The sequence below is a fragment of the Eublepharis macularius genome, chromosome 9 (assembly GCF_028583425.1).
Source record: "Eublepharis macularius isolate TG4126 chromosome 9, MPM_Emac_v1.0, whole genome shotgun sequence".
NCBI lineage: Eukaryota > Metazoa > Chordata > Lepidosauria > Squamata > Eublepharidae > Eublepharis > Eublepharis macularius.
In genome coordinates this window covers 59,832,962-59,859,546 of record NC_072798.1, presented here as the reverse complement: position 1 = coordinate 59,859,546, position 26,585 = coordinate 59,832,962, and the positions used below count along the sequence as shown (strand labels likewise).

General features: G+C 45.8%; 1 protein-coding gene across 1 annotated transcript in view; it reads left to right on the top strand.

Moving 5' to 3' along the window:
• The window catches only part of LOC129335330 (glioma pathogenesis-related protein 1-like), a 31,300-nt gene extending 14,474 nt beyond the window's left edge, over positions 1-16,826 (top strand). The window contains exons 4-5 of the mRNA XM_054987763.1: positions 13,512-13,618; positions 16,672-16,826. Coding sequence (XP_054843738.1) covers positions 13,512-13,618; positions 16,672-16,826 — 262 coding nt within the window. The remainder of the gene's footprint in view (positions 1-13,511; positions 13,619-16,671) is intronic.
• Positions 16,827-26,585: the final 9,759 nt, after the last annotated feature.

Sequence of the window (26,585 nt, the reverse complement as noted above, 5' to 3'; positions counted from 1 at the left end):
TGGCATTGTTTATGCAAATGCCCTTGACACTGTATGGAAATGTCCTTGATAATAATTGTACTAATCTCATACTGTGTAATCTGCCTTGAGTCTGCGTGAGAACGGCGGACTATAAATGACATTAAATAAATAAATAAATTCACCTGAGCGATCTATCTCACAGGGCAAACTTTAGGAAGTTGAGCTGCCTCAAAGGCTTGAGTTTAGTGTGAAGTCTGAGCACAGGAGATCTGTTCGGAGGGTGAAACTGAGAGCTGATTAGATCTGGAGTGAATCAGCAAAGTCCCACTCATCAACTCTGACAGATCGTAACTGTCATGCCTCCAGCGACAAAGGAGGCATGAATCACCTGCATATTTTGCAGGTGATTCATATTCATAAAGCTAAAAATATCTGGTAAGAAGTTCAAAGACTTTATGTAGATACTTTGCTTAAGAGTAGAATGTTTTTACAAAGGAAGTTGTTCAGTATTAGAATGGGAGAGCATCAGAGCTTGTGTGAGCGCCTACATGATTTTCTGGCTTTAGTCCAGCAGCTTCGCTCAGCTGGAAAAGATTTCCTTGATGAAGATCTAATTGTACTGTTGCTGATCAGGCTGCAACCAGAGTATGAAAGTTCCATAAATCAAGTAGAAGCTAAGAAAGATTTGACTCTGAGTCAAGCCATAAGCATGCTGGAGGAGTATAATAGACATAAGAAATTCCAGAACTTAGACTGAGGGACTGTGACAGTGCTATGGATGCTATAAATTAAAGCAAGAAAGCGGATGTATTTTGCCATGAATGTGGAAAAAGCAGGCATTTCAAAAGCAACTGTGCTCTCTCCAAACAAAAAGATTCCTCCCGGAGAGAAAAGGGAGAAGCAGGGGAAGAATTTCCAACATGAAAAACCAAAACCTGCAAGGAAATGCTTTGTGCTAGCAGAAAGAGAAGCTAGAGAACAATTTTGGTATATTGATTCTGCATGTTCAGTTCACATGACAGGGAAGAAAGCTTTCTTTGAAATGCTGAAGGAAGAAAAAAGGGAGGTGTTGCATGTAGCAGAAGGCAGAACTGTAGAAATAGCAGGCGTAGTGTCTGGAACATTAAGATGCAAACTTCCAAAGGAACTGACCCGGGAAATCTTGCTAACAAAGTGTTCTATGTGCCAACTTTGAAAACTATGAAATTAAACAAAAATGGCTGTTCCTGTACCAAATAGACAAAATCCAAAAGAGAATACACTCACAGGAGCATACAATTTATAAATTTATAAGTCAATTAATCAAGTGCAATTGCTACATATTACTCATAAAGAGCGACCTCATTCATTTAAGTCCATTAGAATCAGGATGAAAAAGTTCAAAAAGTTCATTAAGTGTTGTTCCCTTGTGGTTTCTTCTGTATCAAATTAAAGCAACAGTGTCCCAAACGAAATTTTTCCCTTTCCTCTTCTCCGGAAAGGTTCCCAGTATATTACGCTGCGGTAGTATTCCAAATGATGGTTAATGCCCAATCTGACTGCCGGCTGTATAAGCTCAGATTTCGTTCATTTGCTTCCTCAGGGGCATTATATACCGCTGTAATACATACATATATTCATACATAACCTTTGTATTATCAATACAGCAAATTAAAAAATAATAAAAAATAAACTCCTCATCATTTTACCCATACAGACCTGTTGCTTTCTTGTATTTTCTGAATTTCCCTTGGAGAGGGAGGACACCGGTGGCTGCATGTGGATTCGCGCAGCCTCCCTATTGTCCATCGGTATCTCTTATGCAAATTCTTTAGAATCAACCATTTCATTTAAAGGGACCGTTTCTAATTCTCAAGTAAAACCCTTGTTACAATAATTGTGGATTCATTTATCAGAAAACCCTTTACAAAAAACAATTCAAAGAAAGTTCGTTATTCAAGCCTGAAGGTTTAACTGTTTGTAATTCATGAATCCAAAAAGCCTCCCTCCGTAAAAGAACAGTTTGATCTGTTACCTCAAGGACCGCAACTTTAAAACATCTCTCATCGTGAGTTCTTTCCACAAAATGCTGAACTAGAGGCGCTTCCAATATTCTATTCCGGATTCGAGACATGTGTTCCAGTATACGTACTTTAAGGGGTCTAGTAGTACATCCAACATAAAATAATTTACATGGGCATTCAATTATATAAACCGTATTGTAAGTTTGACAGGTAGCAAATTGTTTCAGTATCAGTTTCCTGTCTCCAATCTGTATCTCCTGCCCCTCCCAAATAAGTCTGCACACACTACAGTGACCACATTTAAAGGTACCTGACGGGAGTTTGGAATCAACTCGTGGTTTTCCCAGCTTAGCATGGACAAGCCTATCCCTTAGGCTACCTGTTCTGCGTAATCCACAGACGGGGCGCTGTTCACATCCTTCAATACCCTCAACAATATGCCAATGCTTATTTACAATCTTGATAATCTGATTTGTCAAAGGGGTAAAGTCAAGAGCCCATTTAATTCTCTGTGTTGGTTGCTGGAGCTGTGTCTCAAACAGGCGTGATCTATCAGTGGCCCTAGCACGATTTAGGGCCGCCCGAACAACCCTCCAGGGATAATTCCTATTAAGGAAATCCCTGCACATATTTTCACTGTCCCTTTCAAAATCACACATTGTCGATGAATTACGTTTGATACGCAATAATTGGCCATAGGGAATATTCCTTTTTAAATGCTGTGGGTGAAACGACCCATATTCCAAGTATGAGTTCCGGTCAGTGCTCTTTGTATATGTCCTGATCTTAACCTTATTAGTTTGGTCCTGTTTGAGACACAGCTCCAGCTGTTTGAGACACAGCTCCAGCAACCAACTTTGAAAACTAGCCTGATTTCTGTAAGCGGACTTGCAGAGAAAAACATGAAAGTATCCTTTGGGAAATAATGTCTCATTAAGGAGGACAGAGAAATAATAGCTGCAGCTAAGAAGCAGAATGGTCTGTATACCCTGGAAACATGCCAGCAAGTAGCTGACTTTGCAAATGCAAAGGAGACCTGTAGACATAAGAACTGCTCATTAATCTGGCACAGGCGTTTTGGGCACTGAGACGTAAATTCAATCATCCAACTTCAAAGTAATAATCTGATGAAAGGCATGCAATTTACAAAGTGTTTTTGAAGAAAAATGTATATGCTGCATTAAAAGCAAAGCAGTTAAATCCAGCTTTAGAGGGAAAGGAGCTGAGGAAAATGAGGCAAGGCAGCCATTAGATTTAACACACAGTGACCTATGTGGTCCAATGAGAATAGCGATGCCTAGTGACAACAAATATATTCTCACCTTCATTGATGCATTCTCCAAGTATATGTTACATGATTAGAGAGAAAAATCAAGTGCTGGAAAAATTTAAGGCTTATGTAGCAATGGTCAGTAACAGATTCCAGAAAGGGCCATTGGCACATCACACTGACAATGGAGGTGAATATGTAGGACATGAAATGAAAAATTACATGACCAAGCATGGGATTCAGCATCAAGTCACAGTGCCACACATGCCAGAGCGGAACAGAGTAGCAGAGAGAAAGAATCGCTCTCTCACTGAAATGAGTAGGTGCATGTTCCTTGAAGCAAGGCTACCTAAGAAATTCTGGGGAGAAGCAATTAACACTGCTACCTACCTGCAAAATAGACTGCCAACCAAAGGTACAAGCAGTACCCCATATGAACTATGTTATGGGCACAAACCCAGTACGAATCACCTGAAAGTCTTTGGATCAAAAACCTACAGTTATGTTCCTAAAGAAGAAAGATCTAAGTTGGATCCCTGAGCAGAAGAAGGAATTGTTGTGAGGTATGCACAAGGATGTAGAGGATACCGAATCCTTAACCCAAATACTGAAACTATAAACATCTGCCACATTGTCTATGTTAATGAAAGGAAGATAACAGACACTGGTGAAAGTGCACCAACAGGAGAAAATGAAGAACAGCAACAAAGAGCAGTACAACTACCCACATGATACAGCTGCGGAACCCGCAGAGCCAGAAGGGGTCACAAAGCCAGAAGGGGCTGAAGAGCCAAGAATCAGGTGATCAGAGAGATTAAACAAGAACATACCACCAAAAAGACTTTCCTATCAGGCAAGGACAGAAGTTGTGGCTGAAATCTGCACATGGAAAGACATAACAAAAATGCCTGCCAAAGAAGCAGAGAAGTGAGAAGGGCTGCAGAGGAAGAGATTGAACCTCTCATCAAAAATCAGACACAAACCCTTGAAGAACTCCCTCCAGGGAAGAGAACAGTTGGGTACAAGTGGATTTTGAAGACCAAATGCAGAAGGCAATGTGCAAAGATACAAGGCAAGATTGGTTGCCAAAGACTACACTCAGAAATATGGTGAAGACTATGATGAAACCTTCACACCAGTGGTGAGGCACACTTCAGTAAGGGTACTCCTGAGTATCGCAGCACAAAAGATGCACGTGAAGCATCTAGACATAAAAACAGCTTTTCTGCATTGTGAAGTAAAAGAAGTTTACATGGAAGAGCCACCAGGATTCGAACAATCCCAAGAAAGGTGTCTCGTGTGTAAACTGCAAAAGAGCTTATATGGGCTCAAAAAAGCTGCAAGATGTTGGAATTAAAAACTACACCAAATGTTGACCAAAGAAGGTTTTAAGCAAGGAAAAGCTGAACAAGGTACTAAGACAATAGATGGACTGAAATTCTGGTTTACATTGATGATCTGATTTTGTGTTATGAAGAGAAAGAGTCACCAAACAAAAGAGATTGGAATGCAGTCAAGAGACTGGCCAAATACCTGAATGGGACTATGCATCTGAAACTGAAGTTGCCAATAAGTAATCCAGATTTGCGGGATATATGGATACAGATTGGGCAGGAGATGCCAAAGACAGAAAGTCTACCAGTGGACATTTATTCTTTTATGGCAACGGAGCAGTGAGTTGGAGCAGCAGAAAACAAGAAACTCTGGCTCTGTCCTTGACTGAAGCTGAATATGTATCAGCAGCAGAGGCATGCAGACAACTGAAGTGGATGCGGAAACTAATGAATGACTTTGGGACAGAACCCAAGCCGATAAAACTCTTCGAGGACAACCAAGTGTGCATAAAACTTGTACAAACAGAAAAGATAAACTCCAGAACCAAACATATTGATGTAAAACAACATCTAGTGAGAAATATGCAAGAGGACAGGCTTATTGAGTTGGAGTATTACTGCACAGAAGACATGATCACAGATATGTTCATTAAGCCACTCCCTGAAAACAAGTTTGAAAGTCTACGCAAGAAGTTAAACCATGTGGACTTGAGAAAGGGTGTTGGAAATACAATCTGTTGTGTATAAGAAGGCAGAAAACGCAATACCTGCAAGGAGCAGCAAATCTGACATTTAGATAGCAAAATAAAACCCTTCTTTCTGCCTCTCTTCTGTCCTTCTTGCATGTCTCCAGATTGGTATGTTTAGGCTACTTCCGGCTTCTTCCTGGAAGTCCCTCTCTCCCAGTTTAGTAAGGTGTAGTATCTATTCTTTTTTTCTTCTTTATATAAAGTTGTAGTTCTTGAATAAACTCTCTTCATTCACTCCTTAATCAGACTCAAAATCATTCCTAAGATGTACCAGAGCCTACAGTTAATACCTGTGGCTGATTGGGCCTGGTGATTAATTTTGCAAAGTCAAAACTTGAGCCGGTCCATTTTGTTTCTTATATGGGCTGCTTTCTTGACTCTGTTACAGGCACGGCCTCTCTGCCACCTGAGAGAGCAAGGACCATTAAATCTTTAGTGGGGAGGTTCATAAAGAACAGGTTCTAACCAGTCTGGAAGGTACAGAAATAGTTGGGACATATGGCAGCCACCACAGCCATGACTCCCTTTGCATGCCTTCACATGCGGACTCCAAAATTAATTTGTTAGAAAGTTCAAAGTTACGATTCATTCGCCTAGCCACAAGTTCTTAGTACCTAGACACTTACTAAAATCTCTGCTGTGATGAACTGATGATGAGAACCTGTTTAAAGGCATGCCTTTCGGTATGAAGCATCACCAAATTAGTTACAACTGATGCATCGTCCCAGTTTTGGGGTGGACATTGTGGTACTATGTCAATACAAGTTGAGTGGTCCATCAGGGAACAGACCTTACACATTAATGTACTGGAACTCCGAGCCATCCGCTTCACTCTTATGTCTTTTACAGCTCTTCTCAGGGACAAGAACATGCTGATCCAGACAGACACCACTACCTTGTACTATGTCAACAAGCAGGGAGGCACAGCTTCGTTAGCCCTTTGTGCGGAGGCTATGGCCGTCTGGAATTGGGCAATTTTCAACAATGTTTCTTTGGATGCCATTTACATTGTGGGCTCAGACAATTCAAGAGCAGATATGCTGAGATATGCCATTCCTCAAGTTCCATGACAACAGAGTGGTTCTCAGGACCAGCCTGAAGTTTTTGCCCAAGGTTCTGTCCACCTTTCACATGTCACAAGATATCACATTCCCTGTGTTTTCCCCCAACCTGCAGTCTAAGGCTGAAAAGCACTCCACTTCTTGGATCTCAAGAGGACATTATCCTTTTATTTGGACTGAAAAGGGGGGTTTCGTACTGATCCACATTTAGCTGTATGTTTTGGGGGTCCAAACAGGGAAACGAGCTTCGGCTCAAACCATCTCAAGGTGGATTGTGTCAGTTGTTTGATTGGTTTATCACCACAGGTGTTCGAAGCCTTTTACAGGTGAAGGCCCGTTCAACCAGGTCTCAGACATCCTCCTCAGCTTTTCTGAGAGGTGTCCCTGTTGCTCATATCTGTAAGTCAGCAACTTGGTCTTCAGGTGACACGCTTGTAAAACATTAGGCCATAGATGTCAACTTGATTTTGGACATGTCTGTGACTAAGGCTGTACTGCACTCCCTATTTGTGTAAAAGGAAAGGATGTAAATGGATGCCAAATAATCTTGTATAAACAGGTTTACATATGTTGTCAGCGCTTTATGATGTCGGTTATATTGCCTTCAATTCAGTTTTCTGAACGATACTTAACATATTGTGTGTGTGTGTGTGTGTGTAATATATTAAGTATATGTATATATACATACATACATATATATACACGCACACACACACACTTAGCAGGTTGCGTCAGCCCTTTCTGGTGTTGTGTTTTTTCTAAAGTTATTTGTACCCACTGCACTGTGTTTTTGCATTAACTTATGCTCTACGGTTATTGTTAATAAAACTTTCTTGAGCAATTCACCCCGCCTCCATTGTGCGTGTAGCTTGGTAATCTCCCACTGTGGGACTGCACCGAGAACAACGATAAAAACAAGGTTGTACACACCTGTAACTATTGATCGTCTTCGTCCTTCTGTGCAGCCCCACATTGGGACTGCGCAGGCGCAGGCCAGCCGCGGAAAAGATTTTTCTAGCTTTTAGAGATGTGAAGGGGACGTTCGGATCCACCGCGCATGCGCGTCGGTGTTCCCGCCAATTTTGAATGCATATATATCCGAACGTCCCCGGCATTCCCTCAGTTCCTTTTTCGCCGCCGTACGAAAAGGTTCTATTGTCTAGCGTTTATTCTCTCAGCGTCTCTTCGGAGTTTTTGGATCGTGATCTTCTAGTCGGTATTTTTTTCCCCTTGTCGGTGGAAGATACCGTTCGTTATGTCCCAAACTTCTTTGTTTAAGAAGTGTCTTAAGTGCGGCACTAAAATGACGCACTCGGACGGCCATGAGCTCTGCCTCATCTGCCTGGGCGAGGGGCATGTTGTCGAGCGCTGCTCCATCTGTATGTCCTTCACTCCGAAGGCAAGGAGTGATCGGAAGGCCAGGCTCCGTGCCTTCTTGTGGGATGCTAACCTTCTCCCCCCCAAGCCATCGGGCTCTTCGGGAGATAGGCCCCGCTCCGCCGCTCCGTCGCCGGCGCCGTCTCGTAAGTCGCCAGAGCAGCTCCCCACGGAACCGACGGGGCAACCCGTTCCGGAGGCCCGACCTGACTCCGGTTCCGGGGATCGTCCTTCCGACCGGAAGGCCAAGAAGCGTTCCGCATCCAAGCCGAAGTCTTCCTCCAAGCCTTCGGCCGCAGAGGCTGCTTCGGAACCCCAGCCCAAGAAGGCCAAGACGAAATCGAGGACCAAGGGCCGTACTTTATCCCCGGCTCCGACTGTGCAACCTGGTACTCCATCTGGACCGGTCCTGATCCCTGACGATGTGGTGAGTCTCCACACCCCGTCTCCTCCTTGCACGCCTCCTCCGTCGGTTCCCGAGGAATTCGTGCCGTTTCCGTCTTTCACGGAACCGTTCCAGTCATTCGAACGTTCCCTGCCTTCCGCTCCGGCGCCTTCGGAGGCCTCCGTTCCATTGCCGTCTACCTTGTCGGTTCCGATGCCTCTTCGCTGGCCTGCCCCGGTGCCTGCTCCTCTGCCCCCTTGTCAGCCTGTCGCAGGGGTTGGGAACATGACCTCCTGGCAGGATTTTGTGGCGTGGTTCCAACAGTCGCTGCCCTTCCTGCAGCATCCTTCGGTTCCGATGGTTTCCGTTCCGGCTCAGCCAGTCGGGCTCCCGGCATCCGCTCCTCCACCTCCTGGCTTGCCTCTGCGACCGTCGGTTCCTGCGGCTTGTCCGTCGGTCCCGACCGCTCACCGGTCTTCGGTTCCCACGCAAACCTCGCCGGAGTTTTCAGATTCCGAGGATGAGGAAGGTCTGGCGTCCCCGTCAGAGTGCTCTTCGGACGCGGCCTCTGATCCTTCCCCGGATGACACCGTGGGTGGGCCCCGTTCGTCGTCCCCGAATGACGACTACAGGCTGTTCTCCGAGCAAATGATGCGGATGGCCGCCGCGCTGGAGATAGACGTCTCCTCCACGATCTCCAAGCCCAAGAGTAAGCTGCTGGAGGCGCTGTATTCCGGGTCCCCCGCGTCGGTGGCGTTTCCCCCTGTGGAGGATTTTGTTGACAGCGCTCTCGCGCTCTGGCAAACACCGGCGTCCGTGTCCGCGACGGCAAAGAAGGTAGAGAGGTACTACCGTTTAAAACAGGATGATTGCCCGTACCTCTTCAGTCATCCGAAACCCTCGTCCATCGTGGCTGAGGAGGGTCAGGCTCGGTTCCATTCCGGTTCCTCGTCGGCCCCGGCGGACCGAGAAGGCAGAAAGCTGGATGGCATGGGCAGGAAACTCTACTCGTCCGCGTCTTTGGGATTCCGTATTGCCAACTTCCAGGCCATAATGGGGTCCTACAATCTGTTCCTCTGGAAACGGCTGTCCTCTTACCTTTCCGATCTCCCCGAGGATCGCCGCCACTTGGTGAAGGCCCTTCAGGCGGAGGCCATACGGCTGTCAAAACAGCAGATGACAGCGGGCAAGGATGCTGCCGATTCCGCGGCGCGCTCGATGGCGACTTCGGTGGTCCTGCGTCGACACGTCTGGCTCCGGTCCACTGCCCTGCCGCCAGAGAAGAAGGCGAAAGTGGAGGATTTCCCATTCGAGGGGCCCCAGCTCTTCTCGGAGAAGACGGATGAGTCCCTCTCCCTGATGAAAAAGAATCAGCAGACGGCCAAGTCCCTCGGAGTCGCTCCCTCAGCTCAGTCGTCGGGTCCGAGGTATCGCTATGGTCGGTTCCGATCCTACCAGACCCCTTACCAGCCTTACCAGCAGCGTCAAGGGCGCTTCTTCTCGGGCCAGTCCTACGGTCACCGATCCTATTCAGCCCAGCAGCGTCACTCTTCGAGGCGCTCCGGCCGGTCCAAGGGCAGGCAACAGCCCTCTTCGCCCAAGCCTTCGACCTCGGTGCAGAAGCCCTCGGTCTTCTGACTAAGCCTGAACGCTCCCCTGTTGGCCTCCGAGGACACTTCCTCTGCTGCCCAGTTTCTGGACAGGCTTCGGCCTTTTTTGCCCTGTTGGCAACGTGTTACTTCTGACACTTGGGTCCTGTCCATTGTGGCCCATGGTTACAAGTTAATGTTTACAGATGCACCTCCTCTCTCTCTCCCTCCCCATTGTTCTACATGTTGTGATGTTGTGTTACACAATAATGTTGTGGAGTTGGTTAACAAAGGTGCTGTCCGGGTGGTCAATGTCTCTACTTCCCCATGGGGATTTTACTCCAGATACTTCCTTGTGGATAAAAAGGGTGGAGGTTCCCGGCCCATCTTAGACCTTAGAGGCCTCAACGGTTATTTGAAGGTTGAAAAGTTTCGGATGCTAACCCTGGCACGGGTCATTGAGCTCCTGGAGGTGGGCGTCTGGCTAGCCATTCTAGACTTGAAGGATGCCTACTTCCACATTTCTATCTTTGAGGGCCACAGGAAATACCTGCGGTTTGTGTATGGGGATTCTGTGTATGAATATACCGTATTGCCCTTTGGGCTGGCCTCTGCACCCAGGGTATTCACGAAGTGCATGGCCACCATAGTGGCATACCTGCGGTCCCAGGGTTGCTTTATCTACCCGTACTTGGATGACTGGCTCCTGGTGGGACCCTCGCCTGACTCTCTCCAGGCCCATATTGCCCTCACCTTGTCCGTGCTGGCTAGGTTGGGCTTGGTGGTTAATGGGGATAAGTCTATCCTGGCCCCGGGCATGACCATTAGGTTTATTGGGGTCCATTTCGATTCCCTGCGGGGCAGAGCCTACCTGCCCCCGGACCGGTTGGCCAGGCTTTCCGCTTTAGCCCGGCATTTTATGCATTGTCGGTATCAGACGGCCCTTTTGATTCAGACTCTGTTGGGCCTTATGGCCTCCTCCACAGGGGTGGTTTTCTTTGCGCGCCTGCGTATGAGGCCTCTGCAAAACTGGTTTGTCTGGAGGTACAACCCCCTCACCATGGGTCAGCATCAGAGGTTTTCCATCCCCAGGGTAGTGCTGCGCTCTCTGGCCTGGTGGACTGTCCCTGGAAACCTGTCTGAAGGCTGTCCTTTCGGCCCCTTCCTAGCTGAGGTCACAGTTTATACTGATGCCTCCAACTTGGGATGGGGAGGGCGCTGTGGACAGCTTTCGGCTCAGGGCATCTGGTCCTCATCTGAGGCATCCATGCATATCAACCTTCTTGAGCTTAGGGCGATCCGTTACTCCCTCGCTTCTTTTGCAGATGCCATTCGGAACAGGAGGGTTCAGGTCCTGTCGGACAATACCACGGCCTGCTACTACCTCAACAAGCAGGGGGGAACGGTCTCGCTCAAGCTCTGCAAGGAGGCGACGACTCTATGGAATTGGGCCATGGTCAACAACGTCCTTCCCAGAGCCGTGCACATTGCCGGAGATCTCAACACCTCGGCGGATGCACTGAGCAGGGTGTTTCTGCCTCAGCACGAGTGGTCCCTAAACAGGGTTTACCTCGACCAGGTTTTCCGCACATGGGGCACGCCTTTGGTCGACCTCTTCGCCACTGCCCGCAACAAACAGGCCCCGCTGTTCTGCTCCCGGGCCGGCATTGGCCGCCACTCCCTAGGGGATGCCTTCCAAATACCTTGGTCCCCAGGGCTCTTTTATGCCTTCCCGCCCTTCCCGCTCCTGTACAAGGTTCTTTCCAGGATCAGGGCCTTCCGAACCCACTGTATCCTCGTTGCCCCTCGATGGCCTCGCCAGGATTGGTTCCCCCTTTTACTTTCCCTGTCCCAGGGGCGATGCCTCCCCCTGCCTCACGCCCCGGACCTCTTATCCAGGGACGGGGTGTGGCATCACGATGTGGCTGTACTGAATCTGACTGCCTGGCTTCTGGGCAACCGGGAGTGAGCCTCTCCTCTGGAGTGCTTGGGGTGATCTTGAATGCCCGGAAACCGTCCACCAGGTTGTCCTACCAGAGGAAGTGGTTACGTTTCTCCAAGTGGTTGGCCCCGAAGGGGGTTTCTCCCTTTAATTGCCCGCTTCCTGTCATCCTGGACTACCTCCTGGAACTCTGCTCCCAGGGCCTTGCGTTTTCCAGTGTTAAGGTCCACTTGGCTGCAATCTCTGCCTTCCATGAGCAGATTGATGGGAAGACAGTTTTTACTCACTGGCTTTCCAAGCAGTTCCTGAAGGGCCTGTTCAAGACCTTCCCTCCTAGGGCCCATCCCATTCCACAATGGAGTCTCTCCCTGGTTCTCTCCCAGCTGATGCTCCAGCCCTTTGAGCCTCTATCTTCTTGTCCCCTGCCTTTGCTCACTCAGAAGGTGGCTTTCCTGGTGGCAATCACGTCCTCTAGGCGTGTTGGGGAGCTGTCTGCCCTGCGGTGTGACCCTCCCTTCCTGCAGTTTTTCCCTGGTACTGTCATGCTCCACACTAGCATGGAGTTTCTGCCCAAGGTAGTCTCCAGATTTCACCTACAGCAAAAGGTGTTCCTCCCTTCCTTTTTTCCAACGCCCTCATCCCCAGGGGAACGAGCTCTACACACATTGGATGTAAAGCGTGCTTTATTGTTTTATTTGCACCGCACCAAATGTTTCAGGAAATCTCCTGCCCTGTTTGTGTGTTACTCTGGCCCTCGCAAGGGCTCACCTGCTTCTGCCCAGTCCATCTCTCGCTGGATTGTGTCTACGATTAAACTTTGCTATCAGCATGCTGGAGTCCAGTGTCCCTTGTTGGTTACCGCTCATTCCACTCGAGCGCAAGCTGCTTCTGCTGCCTTCCTGCGAGGGGTGCCGCTCCAGGACGTCTGCCAAGCTGCGACATGGTCCTCTGCAGACACTTTCATCCGGCATTACTCTGTGGACGTGCATGCACGACGTGACTCGGCTGTTGGCACAGCTGTCCTGCAGTCCTTGTTCAAGTAGACACTCACACCCGCCCCCATTGGTGAGATGCTAGTTACTCTCCCAATGTGGGGCTGCACAGAAGGACGAAGACGATAAACAGGGTTTCTCACCTGTAACTGTTGATCGTCGAGTCTCTTCTGTGCAGACACACATTCCCTCCCGCCTGCCCCGCTGTGAGTGTTTGGTTAACTTAGTTTCTCCGGCGGCTCAGGTGAACTGAGGGAATGCCGGGGACGTTCGGATATATATGCATTCAAAATTGGCGGGAACACCGACGCGCATGCGCGGTGGATCCGAACGTCCCCTTCACATCTCTAAAAGCTAGAAAAATCTTTTCCGCGGCTGGCCTGCGCCTGCGCAGTCCCAATGTGTGTCTGCACAGAAGAGACTCGACGATCAACAGTTACAGGTGAGAAACCCTGTTTTTCATTGAGTTGTTCCGGGCAGGCGCAAATCACTCCCTCCTGCCCTGTTGTGAACTCTCTATTTATTTCCAGTTTTGGGTTGCAGTGGCTCAGGAGAACTGAGGGAAGAGATCGCTCTTCCCAGTACTTGTGTGCCCATTTAGGCGGGAAAATGGGCATCTGCGTGACTTGGGAGAAGAGGTCCCTAATGGAGCTTTTTAAGATGCTATAAAAATCTCCGAGTGGCAGGCCTGCTCATGCACAGTCCCTAATCTGTGCTCCCTGTGTTACTTAGTTTTATGAATTGATGCCTTGGTACATGTGCCCCTTCAGTGTATAGCATCTAAATATTACATTTGAAAGAGTCTGCATTTAAATGCATGCATTTCATTCAGATTTTTTTTTCTTTAGTGGCAATTACCCAAGGAGGCCTTATAGAAAAGGACGGCCATGTAGTGAATGCCCAAAAGGAGACACTTGTGTAAATAAGCTCTGTAGTAAGTATAAAACTAAATTTAGTATTCATTTAAAAATTATATTCTCTACCATTAATTGTGTAAATGTTTTAGTTCTACATTTCCTCAAAGAAGATCAAGGCAGGAGACAATGTTTCCCCCAACCCTTATAAAAACTCTGAGGTAGGTAAGGCTGAGATAGAATAACTGGGCCAGGTAACCCAAGAAGCTTCACAGCTAAGGGGATGTGAATTTAGGTCTTTCTATTCATAATCTAGCTTGCTACACACCACACTATTTGATATATGAAATAGTTTCTAAGAACCATCTCTATCACATGAGATCTAATACGATCAAGACATAGCACCTAGGGCTCATTTATGCAAAATTGTTGGTTCTCAGATCTTTCTCCAGTGGTCCTAGGAGTGAGGCAGTCCTTACTTCTAGGATATAGCTCCTCCTTTCCAAAGGCAGGTTTAGTCAGCTGATTTTGATCCCAGAGGGGAGGGGCTTGTCCCAGGGATCACCAGTCTTTCTGGCCCTGCCTTCCAAGCAGGACATCTTTGGTGGCGCTCTACAGAGCACAACAATTCTGGATGAAGAACAGCATTAGCTCGCATGGTAAAGGAAGGGCTCTACCACCACCACCACCCTGTATCGCTTTGGAGCAATGGCGAACAATAGAGCCAACAGTCCTAGGTTCCACGGCTGCAACTGCAGACTACCACCAAGGTCCCCCACCTTCAGACTGGGATGAACTCCTCCCCCCCCCCATGACCAGAGGGTGCGGTTTTGAGTCCATGGTAGCCTGTTATGGAGCTTAACACTCTTGACAACTCCCACAGACTTGGAAGGAACAGGCCCCAGCAGCAGCAGAGAAGCTGCTCCAATCCCAAGAATTCCAACTGAACTGTGGTAAGACTGATCCAGCAGGGAACGGGGGCCACAAAGGAAGGAGGAGGGTGAAAAGAGGAATAGAAGCTTCGGAACCAGCTTGTTCCAAATAAAAGGGAGCCAAGCCACCACCCAGGCCTCAGAGAGCATAATTTGTGACCCAGATTTGCCAAACTCCCTAGACTCGGCCTCTCCCAGACCTTTCAACAGGCTAGTGAAAGGAAGTAAAGGCAGGCTTAGCCACCTCCCAGGCCTCAGAGCCTTTTCCCAGAGGCTCCACCAGACAGGCATCCTGTTTCCTATACTTACTTCCCTTCATCCAGCTACGGCCCAGGGTTATTCAGGAAAGGGAATTCAAAGTTAACTTTTCCTAATATGCTGTCATCATTTTTTAAACTTGGCCCATTTGTTGTGACCAGACTGTTTGAAGTTCACTTGTGTGTGTGTTACTTTCCTTTAGCCAACAACTTCAAGCCAGCCAGGGTGAAAACAAAAATAAAAAAGAACTCTTGTTTACAAGATAGAACATTGGAATGAATAATTTCAAAATATATAGATATATTGTGGTTAAACTGGGAATGATATGTATTAAAAGAGATCTATCTCTACTGCCTCTCCTCAACAGCATCGAAACACCTCTCTCAGAAACTCCCAACTGACTCCAACTGTCACTGGCCCAGCATTCCACCAGCTCTCATTGGCTGTTTCTGTGGAGAGGTGGAGCTGGAACTGGTCTGTCCATCACAACCATGTTCAACATAATCAAAATGTGAGCCAAGCGCAGAGATGTTCAGTTTGTATTGCACAATGCAAACAGCTGCCAAATGGATTTGTTCAAAAACCAACTCTCAGCTGATTAGGGAATCAGCTACTACTGGACTTCTGATTCACCACCACCACCCTTCAAAGAATCAGTGAGCTTCAGCAAGGCTGGAACACAGCAAAGTTAAAGATCAGAAGCCTCAGATCTATAACTTTTCTAAGTCCCAGCCTTGCTGAAACAGCATTTTTTCTGCTGTACTGGTGGATCTGAAGCCCAGTCTGGGATTGGACTTTTAACCCTCCAGGACAAACCTCTATATCTTCATGATGCTGGATATCAGAAGCGTCCGATCTGTAATGTCTCTGTTTCAGCTAGCTGAGACTTAGCTTTTGGGGGGGGGGGGGGGCGGTATTGGTGGTTGATCAGAAGTCTAGCTGATTTGCTAATCGGCTAGGAGTCAGCTTCTAATTTCCCCACCCCAACTTTGTTGCACCCCAACAAGGCTGGCAGACAGTAAAGTTTCCAGGACTGGGAAATCAGTAGCCAACTCTCAGCTGATCCTTGTCATCATATGAGAGCCAGTTTCTTGCCTTTCTCCCACAACTTGGATAGGTTCCAGCAACACTTGCTAGTCTATACCCATCATTGTGATGCAGAAGTCAAAACAGGTTGCTTACCTATAACTGTAGGTAACCTTGCTAGTCTATACCATTCAATGTGATGCACTGATGCCACAAATAAGTGCTAAGTTTGCTTACCTCTAACTTGTTCATTGAAAGACCATTCACACAACCCACCAACCTTCCCTGGAACAGATGCTGTGGTGCACACTTTCATTTTTGGAAGGAACTGAATGGGAAGGCATGAATCCTTTACTTTAGTTGTACACAGTCTGAGCTTTATCTCTGAGAGCAGGAGGGTTTTTGTGTCTAAACCCTAGCTCTAGAAAGGTTCCAAATCAGCATTCTGTTCTCATTCAAAACCCATTCATGTGAATGCACAGAAGACCACTTTAAGAACAATAGTTACAAATAAGCAACCTGTTTTTACACCGCTACAGGCTTGCTTCAGTAGCAAGCTGCTTTTAAGTGAGAAGAGAAGTTTTGTAGGTTGGACATTTCATTGTCTAGTAACACTTTAAGTGGGAGAAAGAAAACGTACCTGCCAAATAAATAATTGCATTATATGATTTATTATTCATTTTGGATGATAGAATTCAAAGGAAATGCTCTCCAGTTCTTGACATGTGTGCTTGGTAAGAAAAAAATACCTTGGATAAAATAGTAATACTTTTTAAAAAAAATCTTTAATTCTTCACTTCTTATAACAGTTTTTTTTTTAAACAGGAAATCCCGATCGTGACAAAATCATACGTATGTATTATAGTTCTATTTTTAATTTAAATATTTCAAAATCAAAATGTATAATTAGTAAAGAGATCTATTGCCTTTTTTAATAGGCTATACACGATGGTATCCATCCTTTGAATATCGGATTGTATGTGACGAATCCTGTATTGCCTTAGCAATTTTAAGACCATCATTAATGTTTTTAGCATTTGGAGTCGTTTACTATTTACAACACCGTTATCCAGGTTTAGGCTTGCAACAGTAATTGGTTTGGTTTGTATATTACAAAAGAATTCATTCCTACAATAGCTAACAGATCATTTTTATATAAATGCTAAAATTATTTTTCTATACTTCATGTTTGAAAAATAGATTTGATTTATTTCATTGTGTTATGATATTTTGAATTGTTTCAAACTGTTAAAAAACAGCAAATTTTTAAAAGAAGACAAATCTTAGTGTGTTTTTGTTTCTGTGTTCAGTGATAAGTGAAAACAAAGAATGAATGTTTTAAAAATGTTTTAATATTTTAAAAAGGGCTGTTTATATGGTATGATTCACAAGGTATTAGTGGATGCAATGATCTACTAGTGGAAGCTGCTGACAGTTGTAATTCTTCCCAGTATTCTCTTTCCCCAGCAGTCCCTTCCACCCCATCAGTGTTTATTCCTTGGACTGGGAGACCCTCATGGTCTAATAGCCATGGAGGCCAAGGGGTCACAGTAAGGAGAATGAAGATGTTGAAATCATTATTCTGCCTCTTGCATCAGAAAATATTGCATTTGCAGAACAGGAACTAGTGGGAGACGTCACCCCCAATCCCCTCCTCATTATAGCCCTCTGACCAACATGGTTTTAGTTCAAGTGGCTCCTGTGATCCTGGGAGTCATTTTTCCTGGGTTTAGAAGATATTGCTGGAAGGGGAATAAGAGAAAGATCTGTGATCTTTGCATGAATGGATCACTGGATCCAACCCTGTAACAAATAATATAAATATATATTAAGTTCATTCACAAATTCAGAACATTTAATCCCTAGGATTCTTACTACAGATGCTAATTTCTGCATTTCCTGCCCTGCTCCAGTCAAGCATGTTGCATGTTGCATTGTACCTTTTCATCCTGACTCCCTTCTTTGAAACATTCCTCCCACCTTCTGACTGGGATATAAAGGCTCAAGGATCTCCATATGTACTTGTATCTGAAGAAGGGAGCTTGACTCTCGAAAGCTTAGACACTGGGTAATCTCATTGATCTTTAAGATGCTACTGGACTTAAATCTTGCTTGCCTTCTGCACACCAACGTGGCTACTCACCTGAAACTAAGAAATAAAGAAAGTAATAATAGTTGTAATCATATTTCACAAAGTGGTCCATCTGGCTCATAATATTCCATATAAAGCTATTTCCAGTTATGTGAAATATAGTCAATATTATCATTCAAATAATGAATCTATGTATGGCCTAGTCCTGTAGACAAGTTGTTTGCAGCCATGTGGGTCCAGAAGTAAAATCCCAAAAGCCAAGAACAAAATCTGAGTAATACTTTTAATTGGTGGTGGAAGGTGTCAAGTCATAGCCAACTTATGGTATTCCCTGCTGCAGTTTTCAAGGCAAAAGATGTTCAGAGGTAGTTTACCATTGCCTGCCTCTGCATAGCGATCCTGGACTTCCTTGGAGGTCTCCCATCCAATTACTAACCAAGGTCAATCTTCCTTAGCTTCCAAGACCTGAAGAGATGGGGCTTTCCTGGACTATCCAGGTCAAGTCAGTACTACTTATTAAGACCAACCAAATGACATACAGCACTGTGCAAACTGTTGAGTTCACCAAAACTCTTCATCAAGCCAGATGTTATGAAGTAAAAAAGAAGAAAAAATAAGACTTTGCAGGTCATGATTTTAAGACTTTGTCATAGGGTTGCCAGCTCCAAGTTGGGAAATTCCTGGAGATTTGGGGGGTGAAACCGGGAGAAAATGGGGTTTGGGGAGAGAAAGGACCCTGGCATGGCATAATTCCATAAAGTCCACCCCCAAAAGTAGCCATATTCTCCAGGTGAACTGATCTCTGTGGCCTGGAGACCAGTTATAATTCTGGGAGATCTCCAGCCACTACCTGGAGACTGGCAATCCTACTTTGTCATGCCACTATACGGTAGATTTTTTGGCAGGCAAAGACAAATCAGTTTTCAAGTTGCTGAAGGCCATAAAATCAAGGATAATAAATCAAACTCCATAGCAACAAGTCCACCTGATGTTCTTCTGATTTTCCCCATAAACCCGGAGATTATTACCAAATATTAATGGGTGTTGTCTATAAACTTTCTGGAGTCTGTCATTCCCAGACACTAGGCCCCCATTGACTCAATCCCCTCCAGTTTCTCCGGAGCTCAGAGACAAGTTGTCAGAGTTCCTCCATAAAGATACAGTGCAGCCAATTCGCTCTTCTCATGGAGGCTGAGGATTTTTTCCCATTAAGTTCTTATAGATAAGGAAGGTAGAGGATAAAAGGCTCAGAGACCTCAATAAATGTTTGAAAATATCCTTGTTTAGAATGGTTTCCTTGTTTAATGTTCTCACGTTTTTAGAAATAAATGGTTTGTTGTCCTAGACCTACGGGGTGCTTGCTTTTATGTGTCAATTCATTCATCTTGCAGAAAATTTTGGAGATTTCAGGGTGGGGATGAATTTTTCCAGTATGCTGTTCTCCACTGTGGCCTGCCCTCAGGTCTTTGCTAAATATATGGCCATAGTGGAGGCATATGTGTAATTGCAGGGTTGCCATATTTATCTCATTCTACGTACAGTCCAGAATTTGGAATTTATTTATATATTTTACAAAATTTATAGCTGCCTTTCTGCCTTCACAAGTGCCACCATGGTAGCTAACAAATTAAGTTAAAACATACATAATTAAATCACACTGTAAAACCATTAAAGCCAATCAAAACACATCATTAAAAAAGTAAATTCAGAGCCAAAATGCATACAAAAATATAACCACAACAATAACAACATTGAGCAGAAAGGAGGGATCACTGAGAAAATGCCAATTTTTCTAAGTCTTTACCCACGGGTGGAAGATGGCAAGAGAATGGGACAGATGTGTCTCTGGGGAGTTTCATGATGAAGGTGGTTGGCTCCCTGGTTGCTACCTGTCTAATCTCAGAAGGCAGGGGCATTTGAAGCAAGGCCTTCAAAGATGACTGTACTGGTTGGGTAGTTCATAAGGGAGTAGGTGGTCCTTCAGGTATGCTGGTCCCAATCCATGTAGGGCTTTAAAGGTCAATACTAGCACCTTGAATTGTGCCCAGAAACAGATTGGGAGCCAGTGTAGATGGGCCTAGATTTGCCTGATGTGGTCCTTTCAATGAACTCCGGTCAATATCCTGGCTGCAGTATTCTGTACCAGTTGAAGTTTCTGAATACTTCTAAAGGGCAGCCCCATGTAGAATACATTGTAGTAATCTATAGACGTAACCAAGCCTTGCGCCACAATGGCCAGATCTTTTCTGCCCAGGAAAGGCCTCAGCTGGCTAACCAGTCGAAGCTGGTAACAGGCATGCCTGGCCACAACTGCCTCCAGCTTATCCAGCAGTAAACCTGAGTCCAAAAGCACCAACAGACTACAGATCTGTTCCTTCAAGAGGAGTGAAGCCCCATTCAGAACAGATCACACCTTAAACTCCAAATCAGACTTATTGGGATTAACCTCCAGTTTATTCGCTTGTATCCAATCCAAAACTACCTTCAGGCACCAGTTCAGGATTAGTACAATCCATATGGGATCAGCTGGAAGACTGAGATAGAGCTGAATGTCATTTGCATATTGGTGACAACCCAGCCTAAATCTCCAGATGACCTCACCTAACAGTTTCATGAGATGTTAAGGAGCATAGGGGACAGGCTGGAACCTTGCAAGACTCCAAAGGCCAATGGGCTGAGCAGCAGTCTCGCAATACCACCTTCTGAAACCTGCCTTCCAGGTAGGATTGAAACCACTGCAGAATGGTGCCTCCCAATCGCAGCCGGGAAAGGCAGTCAGAAGGATACAATGATTGATGGTATCAAAAGCTGCTGAGGGTCCAGGAGAAACAACAGTCACATTCCCTCTGTCCACCTCCTAGACCAAGTCATCATGGCAACCGGCTTTCAGTCCTATATGCAGACCTAAAACCAGATTGGAAAGGATTTAAATAATTCACCTCATCCAGGAATGCTTGAAGTCCATCCACCACTCATTCAATCACCTTGCTGAAGAATGAACATTTGATGCTAGTCGATACAGAAATCTCCTGGGTCCAGGAAGGATTCTTTAGAAGTCAACGAACCACACTCTATTTCAAGGCTTGGGTGGACCTCCCCTTCTCTCAAGGAGCCATTGACTACCTCTCAGAGCCAGTCAACCAGCCTCCACCCCCACAAATTTAATTAGCCAGGAAGGGCAGGGTCATACAAGCAGGAGGTAGGCCTCAATCCTCTAAGGATCATGCTCTTCTCCTCAGACTGACTAAAGTGAAAAGTATCCCAAACAACTGAACAGGTTAGCACCATAGCACCATCTTACCCTGAAGAGTCCAAGTCTGAATGAATACAAGAGAGCTTATCTGAAAATCACTGAGCAAAAAGGTCACAGCTGGCCACCAAGCATTCCATCTCCTGCAGGCCAGATACCAACAGGCCTCAGACTATCTGGAACACCTCCTCTGCTCTGTACTGTGCAGACACAATGCTTGTGGAAAAGTCTTTCTTTGCTACCATTGCTTCCATAGAATACACTGTAAAATGAACTTTCACTCACATCTTATCATACTCATCCTGATTACTGATTAATTGGGATAAGTCATGTTTGCAACCTGCTCATACCATTGTTGCGATAGCTGTTTTAGACTCTTCAGTAGTTTGAATGTTTCTCCCTCCTGACAGAGCAAAACCTATATGCTCTCACATGGGAACATATATGTAATCTTGCAAGTGTCCCTTACTTGTTGCACATTACTGCACATTCCTCTAGGACCCAAGCACCATCCTCTGCCCTTCTCAGAGGAATCCCTCTGTCTGATATCTGCAAAGCTTCCACATGTTTGTCAGCCTTCTTCATCAGGTATTACTCCATTGATGTGAATTCTAGGAATAAAGCAGCAGTTAGGAGGGCTGTCCTGCATAGCCTCTTCATTTAAGAGCTTCACACTCACCTCCTGGGTATGTGAACGTGCTAACTTCCCTGTCTGGGACTGCACAGAACATGATGATGCAAACAGGGTTGTAACTATTTTTCTTCGAATGTTCTACTTTGAGGGTACACATTCCCTCCCTCATTTCCCTGTGGAGGGCTCTCTGCTTTATACTTATTTATTTTATTTATTTATTTATGCTTTTTATACTCTGCCTTTGCCACTGAGACTCAAGGCAGATCTTTGTTGGAGCATTCTAGCAGCAAAGGGAAAACAGAGATGAAGTGCTCCCCCCCTCTAAGTTACATGCTGGTTTGGGTAGGAAACTCTGGTCAAGCCAGGAGTGACAGGAGGAACATGAAACCAGGGCTACTTCAGTGACAGCCACAGTGAATTGCACAGGTAGATATCAAAACAATCACTTATTTTTAAATAAACACAACCTTTATTCTACTGGCAATATTTTAGAGAAAATACAAGCTACGGCACTATGATTCAGCAGACTATTTTATTAGTCTGCTGAATCATAGTGCCATAGCCTGTATTTCTCCGGAACAGAGAAAGATTGCTAACCTAACTTAGAAGTTTTAATTCCTGAGTATTTTATCCCACCTCCACCTATGCGGCAGCAGATGGAACAGTTGCAGTTGTAGAGCATTTCCTCATGGGATAGGTATCTTTTGAATGGCTACAGCATGTGGTTTGAGAGGCCCGCCCCCCCCCCAATTTGGCTAGAACTGCAGGCCCTGTCTGTGCTGTTTGCTATTGCTGCAGATTTCTGCTTCATATCTGTGCAGGTGGTGATTCAATAGGGAGACCTGGGAGTATGACCAGTGCAGTACCTGCACCATCACCATTTCCAGCTCAATCCATGAAGCATTCTGCCTTGGACAGCTTTCCAACCAACAGGTCCAACTCACTCAGTTGCATGCTGTGCTAGGGACAGCTTAGCTAGTTTCTCCATGGGCCCTGGGAGCAGTATGCAGTGGCACAGATGCCATACTGGATAGAAGATGGCAACCCAGTTCATCAGACCACTTCATAATTTGTTGTTCAATAACGTCTGGGTTGTTCTACAATTCTGTCCCTGTCTGTGAGCAAATGAGACTAGATCCATCCCCCCACCCCGCCCCACTTCCCCTATCTGTGACTGGCCCTTCACACATCTGGGAGGGTGGGCTGTGACTCAGGGATGACCATGTGGTTGGGCTTTCAAGAGCCATTAGACTTTTGTTCAGCTGTAAAACAGCAGAAGTCCAGTGGCCCCTTGAAGGCTCACCTCACATATTGGTCCCCACCCCCTTTCCATACACACATTCTGCTGGTTGCTGTGTACAGCTTGCACAAGGATGAGCTGATGAGTGGTCCGTGGGGATGTGTGGCTGCCCTAGCATGGGGGTTTCTGGGTCCCCAACTCTTCCACAACACTGCTGACATCTGATAAGCTGTGCATCTTGGGAGTGCTGGCTAAGGGGACCCAAGATGGATTCAAGAGAGCTGCTGCCACGGGTACAGCAGAGGGGGGTTGTGGAGTGGCACCCCTGCCAAAATGGATCATAAGGGTAGCCCATTGGCTAGGCAAAACTGTTCCTCCTCTTTCAGTTTAGAGGGGTAAAATGTCAGCTCCAAGGTTTTTGCCTGCCTCTCACCCTCCCTATGTTACAAGAACTGTTATTTATGGGGAAATCAGCACAGTGTCTGGGTTTAATTAGTGCGGATCTTAACCAACTATACCAGAGTCCGTCTTCCAGATTACTCGTGCAATAAAGAGGCAAGGACTAATAAGTATAAAACATGTTTTACTAAGAATGTTGCGTATGCCTGCAATAGCACATACATGCAGAGTACATACAAGAACTAAGAAATAAAGAGTAGGAAAAATAGAGCCATTTGCATTAGAAGGGAACCCACTTGAGATCGAAGAAGCGGGGCGATACGTACCTGGTCACAGCGAGAAGCAAAGACGTAGCAATGAAGAGGGGCGATATCTAATGCCTGCACTAGACACGCAGAGTGACAGTCAGGGTTCAAGATAGGAATGGCGTGCACCTCATGGCAGGGAAAGCCTGCTTAAGTACCCAAAAACGTACCCTGAGGCGAGTGCCTTCCATGTGGTTCTCAAGAGGGGAAACAAAGGCTTAATGGGTCTACAACTATCGCTAATGGGCCACTTTAGTGTCTGAATATATGATTGTGACACCTCAGGAAGAGGGGACAAAGGAGGAGAGGGGAGTGCCGGGCGGGTTGATTGAAATTGCCAGGAAGCTGGAGTTGTCTTGATTGCATCGGTTCTGGAATGTGGTGGTTGTATTGAAATGCGTCCATTAGGTGTTCTGAACAGCTGGCATGTAGCTTCCATTCTGGGGTGGCTTCCAGTGATATGCATAGCCGGGCGAGGCTGGGCGCTGTGGACATGACAGGAGCCGGGTCTTGAGATGGCAGCCTCAGAGTAAACTGTCCGTGTTGGTTCTTTGCTGCCTGGGAACATGGCTTCTTCCTTGGCATGTCTTGGGGGCCAGCTAGCAGGCTGCCTAGTGATGAGGGCAGACCCAGTGACCGTCCTGCAAGGGGCTCCCCATGGGAACTTACCAGGGGGTGCCTGGCCAGGCTCGTGGAGGCCCCTCCGGCTGGCACTGTACTGCTAGTGGCATGGCTCTGGGCCCAGGTGAGATAGGTGTCCAAGGAGGCAGGAGGCATTGGTGGCACAGTCCATTACAGCAGAGAGAACAGGACACAGGCATGGGCAATGCTGCCCTTAAACAGTCTTTGGTGGAGCCTCAAAACAGCAGGGCAGAAAACTGGTGTAGTTCAGAGTGGGCTCCATAACAAGGCGGGGGGGGGGGGGCTGGCAACACCTAAGTGAAGATTAAATCATGATTCCTGTCTGTGATTTCCACTGCTTTTCTTGCAGTTGTCTCTGCCCAGACCTATGTGGCTGGTGGTAATGTCAGGGCTGCAGTTGTGCTTAATGCCTGATGGCATGCCTCCTTGGAATCTACCCTCTTAGTGCAGTTGTTAGGATGCTGGATCTCAGGTCTGGGGACTGCATGTTTGAACTTAGGCTCTGTTTATTTTTGTCTTCTTATTTTTACTTTCCCAAGGGGAAGGGAGCATGTGGCTTGGGTCAGGGATGGCTGTGTGCATGCAGCACTTTTGCTGCCAGTCAGGCCCTTGCCAGGGGGAGAGTCTTTCCTCCGTCTGCTCACTTTCCATGGGAGACAGTGGGGGGTGGGCAGTAGCCAGATCAGCATGCTGTGATTGGCCCTGTGCCACTCACAAGCTTATCATTAGCTTCCATTGGCTGATTGGTGGGGATTTCCAGGGTTACTATGGTCTCTGGCATGCTTGCTATGCTGTCTGTATTTTGTGGAGGAGCTCATGTTATTTTCCCCAGTTGAATGTCCATAGTGAATGGACCAGTGATTCCACTGTTGCACCAGTGACTGACATCTCTGCCACAGCAACTCAGGATTGTGCTTCCCAAAGCACTGAAATATTATTTTTAAATCATATGGAAAATGGGACCTATGTACCAAAGTGAAAAAATGGGTGTGTGGGATGGCATTTACATGCAAGCAGAAAGTTCCAGGTTCAATCCCAAGCAAAGGGTAGGAGGTGGTATAAGTGCCTTTTTCTTCCTGAAACCCTGGAGAGCTGCTGCATCATAGAAGCCAATGGGGGTTTCCAAATGAAAATAGGTTTGTGTTTCCCTGTTGACAGTGCAGCTGCAAGTACAGCACAGCAGCAACAGTGCTTCCATACAGCAGTTCTCCCAGAAGCAGCTGCCCTCCCCTCCTCTGGGCCACTTTCAATTTTTTAAAAAAATCATCAGTTTCATACCATTATATTGATATACTATTATAACAATAAGTGTAACAGGCTCTGTGGATTCCTAGCTTTTAAAAAAAGTATTTAGCCATCTTTTATAGCCCTCTTTTATAACTCAACTAAATGGACCAATGGTTTGATGATATAAGGCATGTTCCTAAATATGAAACTTGATACACAAAGATACCAAATATAGGTGCAAAACCCCAGTATTTTCTTTGTCATTAGTATACAAATATCCCAAGCAAAGCTCAGACATTTATCATGAAATAAGCCAAAATGCCAACAACATATGCTGTTACTCATTTTAGTAGTTCTGAAAACATGATCTCAACAGTGTAGCAAGAGACTGTATAGAATATTAAGTGTAATTTATTTTTAAAAAACTAGAAAAATCATAAATGTGTTTTAGAGGATACTGCAAAAATGTGTTCCAGAAAAATTTAGATGTGCATTACATTTTGTAATAATTCATAGCAATAATGAAAATGTCTCATTGATTTCTATTACTTCACAATAATCCAATTCCTAGTTTTGATAACTGGCTTTTTGTTCCTTCACCAACTTCTTGTTTTTTGGAATGAGGGGATGGGGCTCATTCCAAAAGAATTTTATGACCAGTGTTCTTCATTACCTTCTTCAAACAGCACTTAATAAATGATTTTCATTACCATCTTCACTCTTTGCTTAGGATTTTCAGTGATGGACTTGGATAAGATCTTAATGATTCTCTTGTAATATGTCAACTTTTGCATTGGTCTCAGCAACATGGAGAGGTGCTCCCTATATGTACAACATGTATTATAGCTAGTGACACCAATTACACTAATTTACAATACCCCTCCCACCCTCTGCCTGGATTATAAGGGCGCCTTCCTTTTCCCACTCCTATCTGATGAAGGCCGCTCTGGCTATGGGAAGCTCACGCCCTAGAAATCTATTTGGTGTTGTTAAGGCGCTGCTGGACTCGAATCTTGCTCTTCTTGGAAACGTGGTTCCTCCCCTCTGCCGATATTCGTGGAGG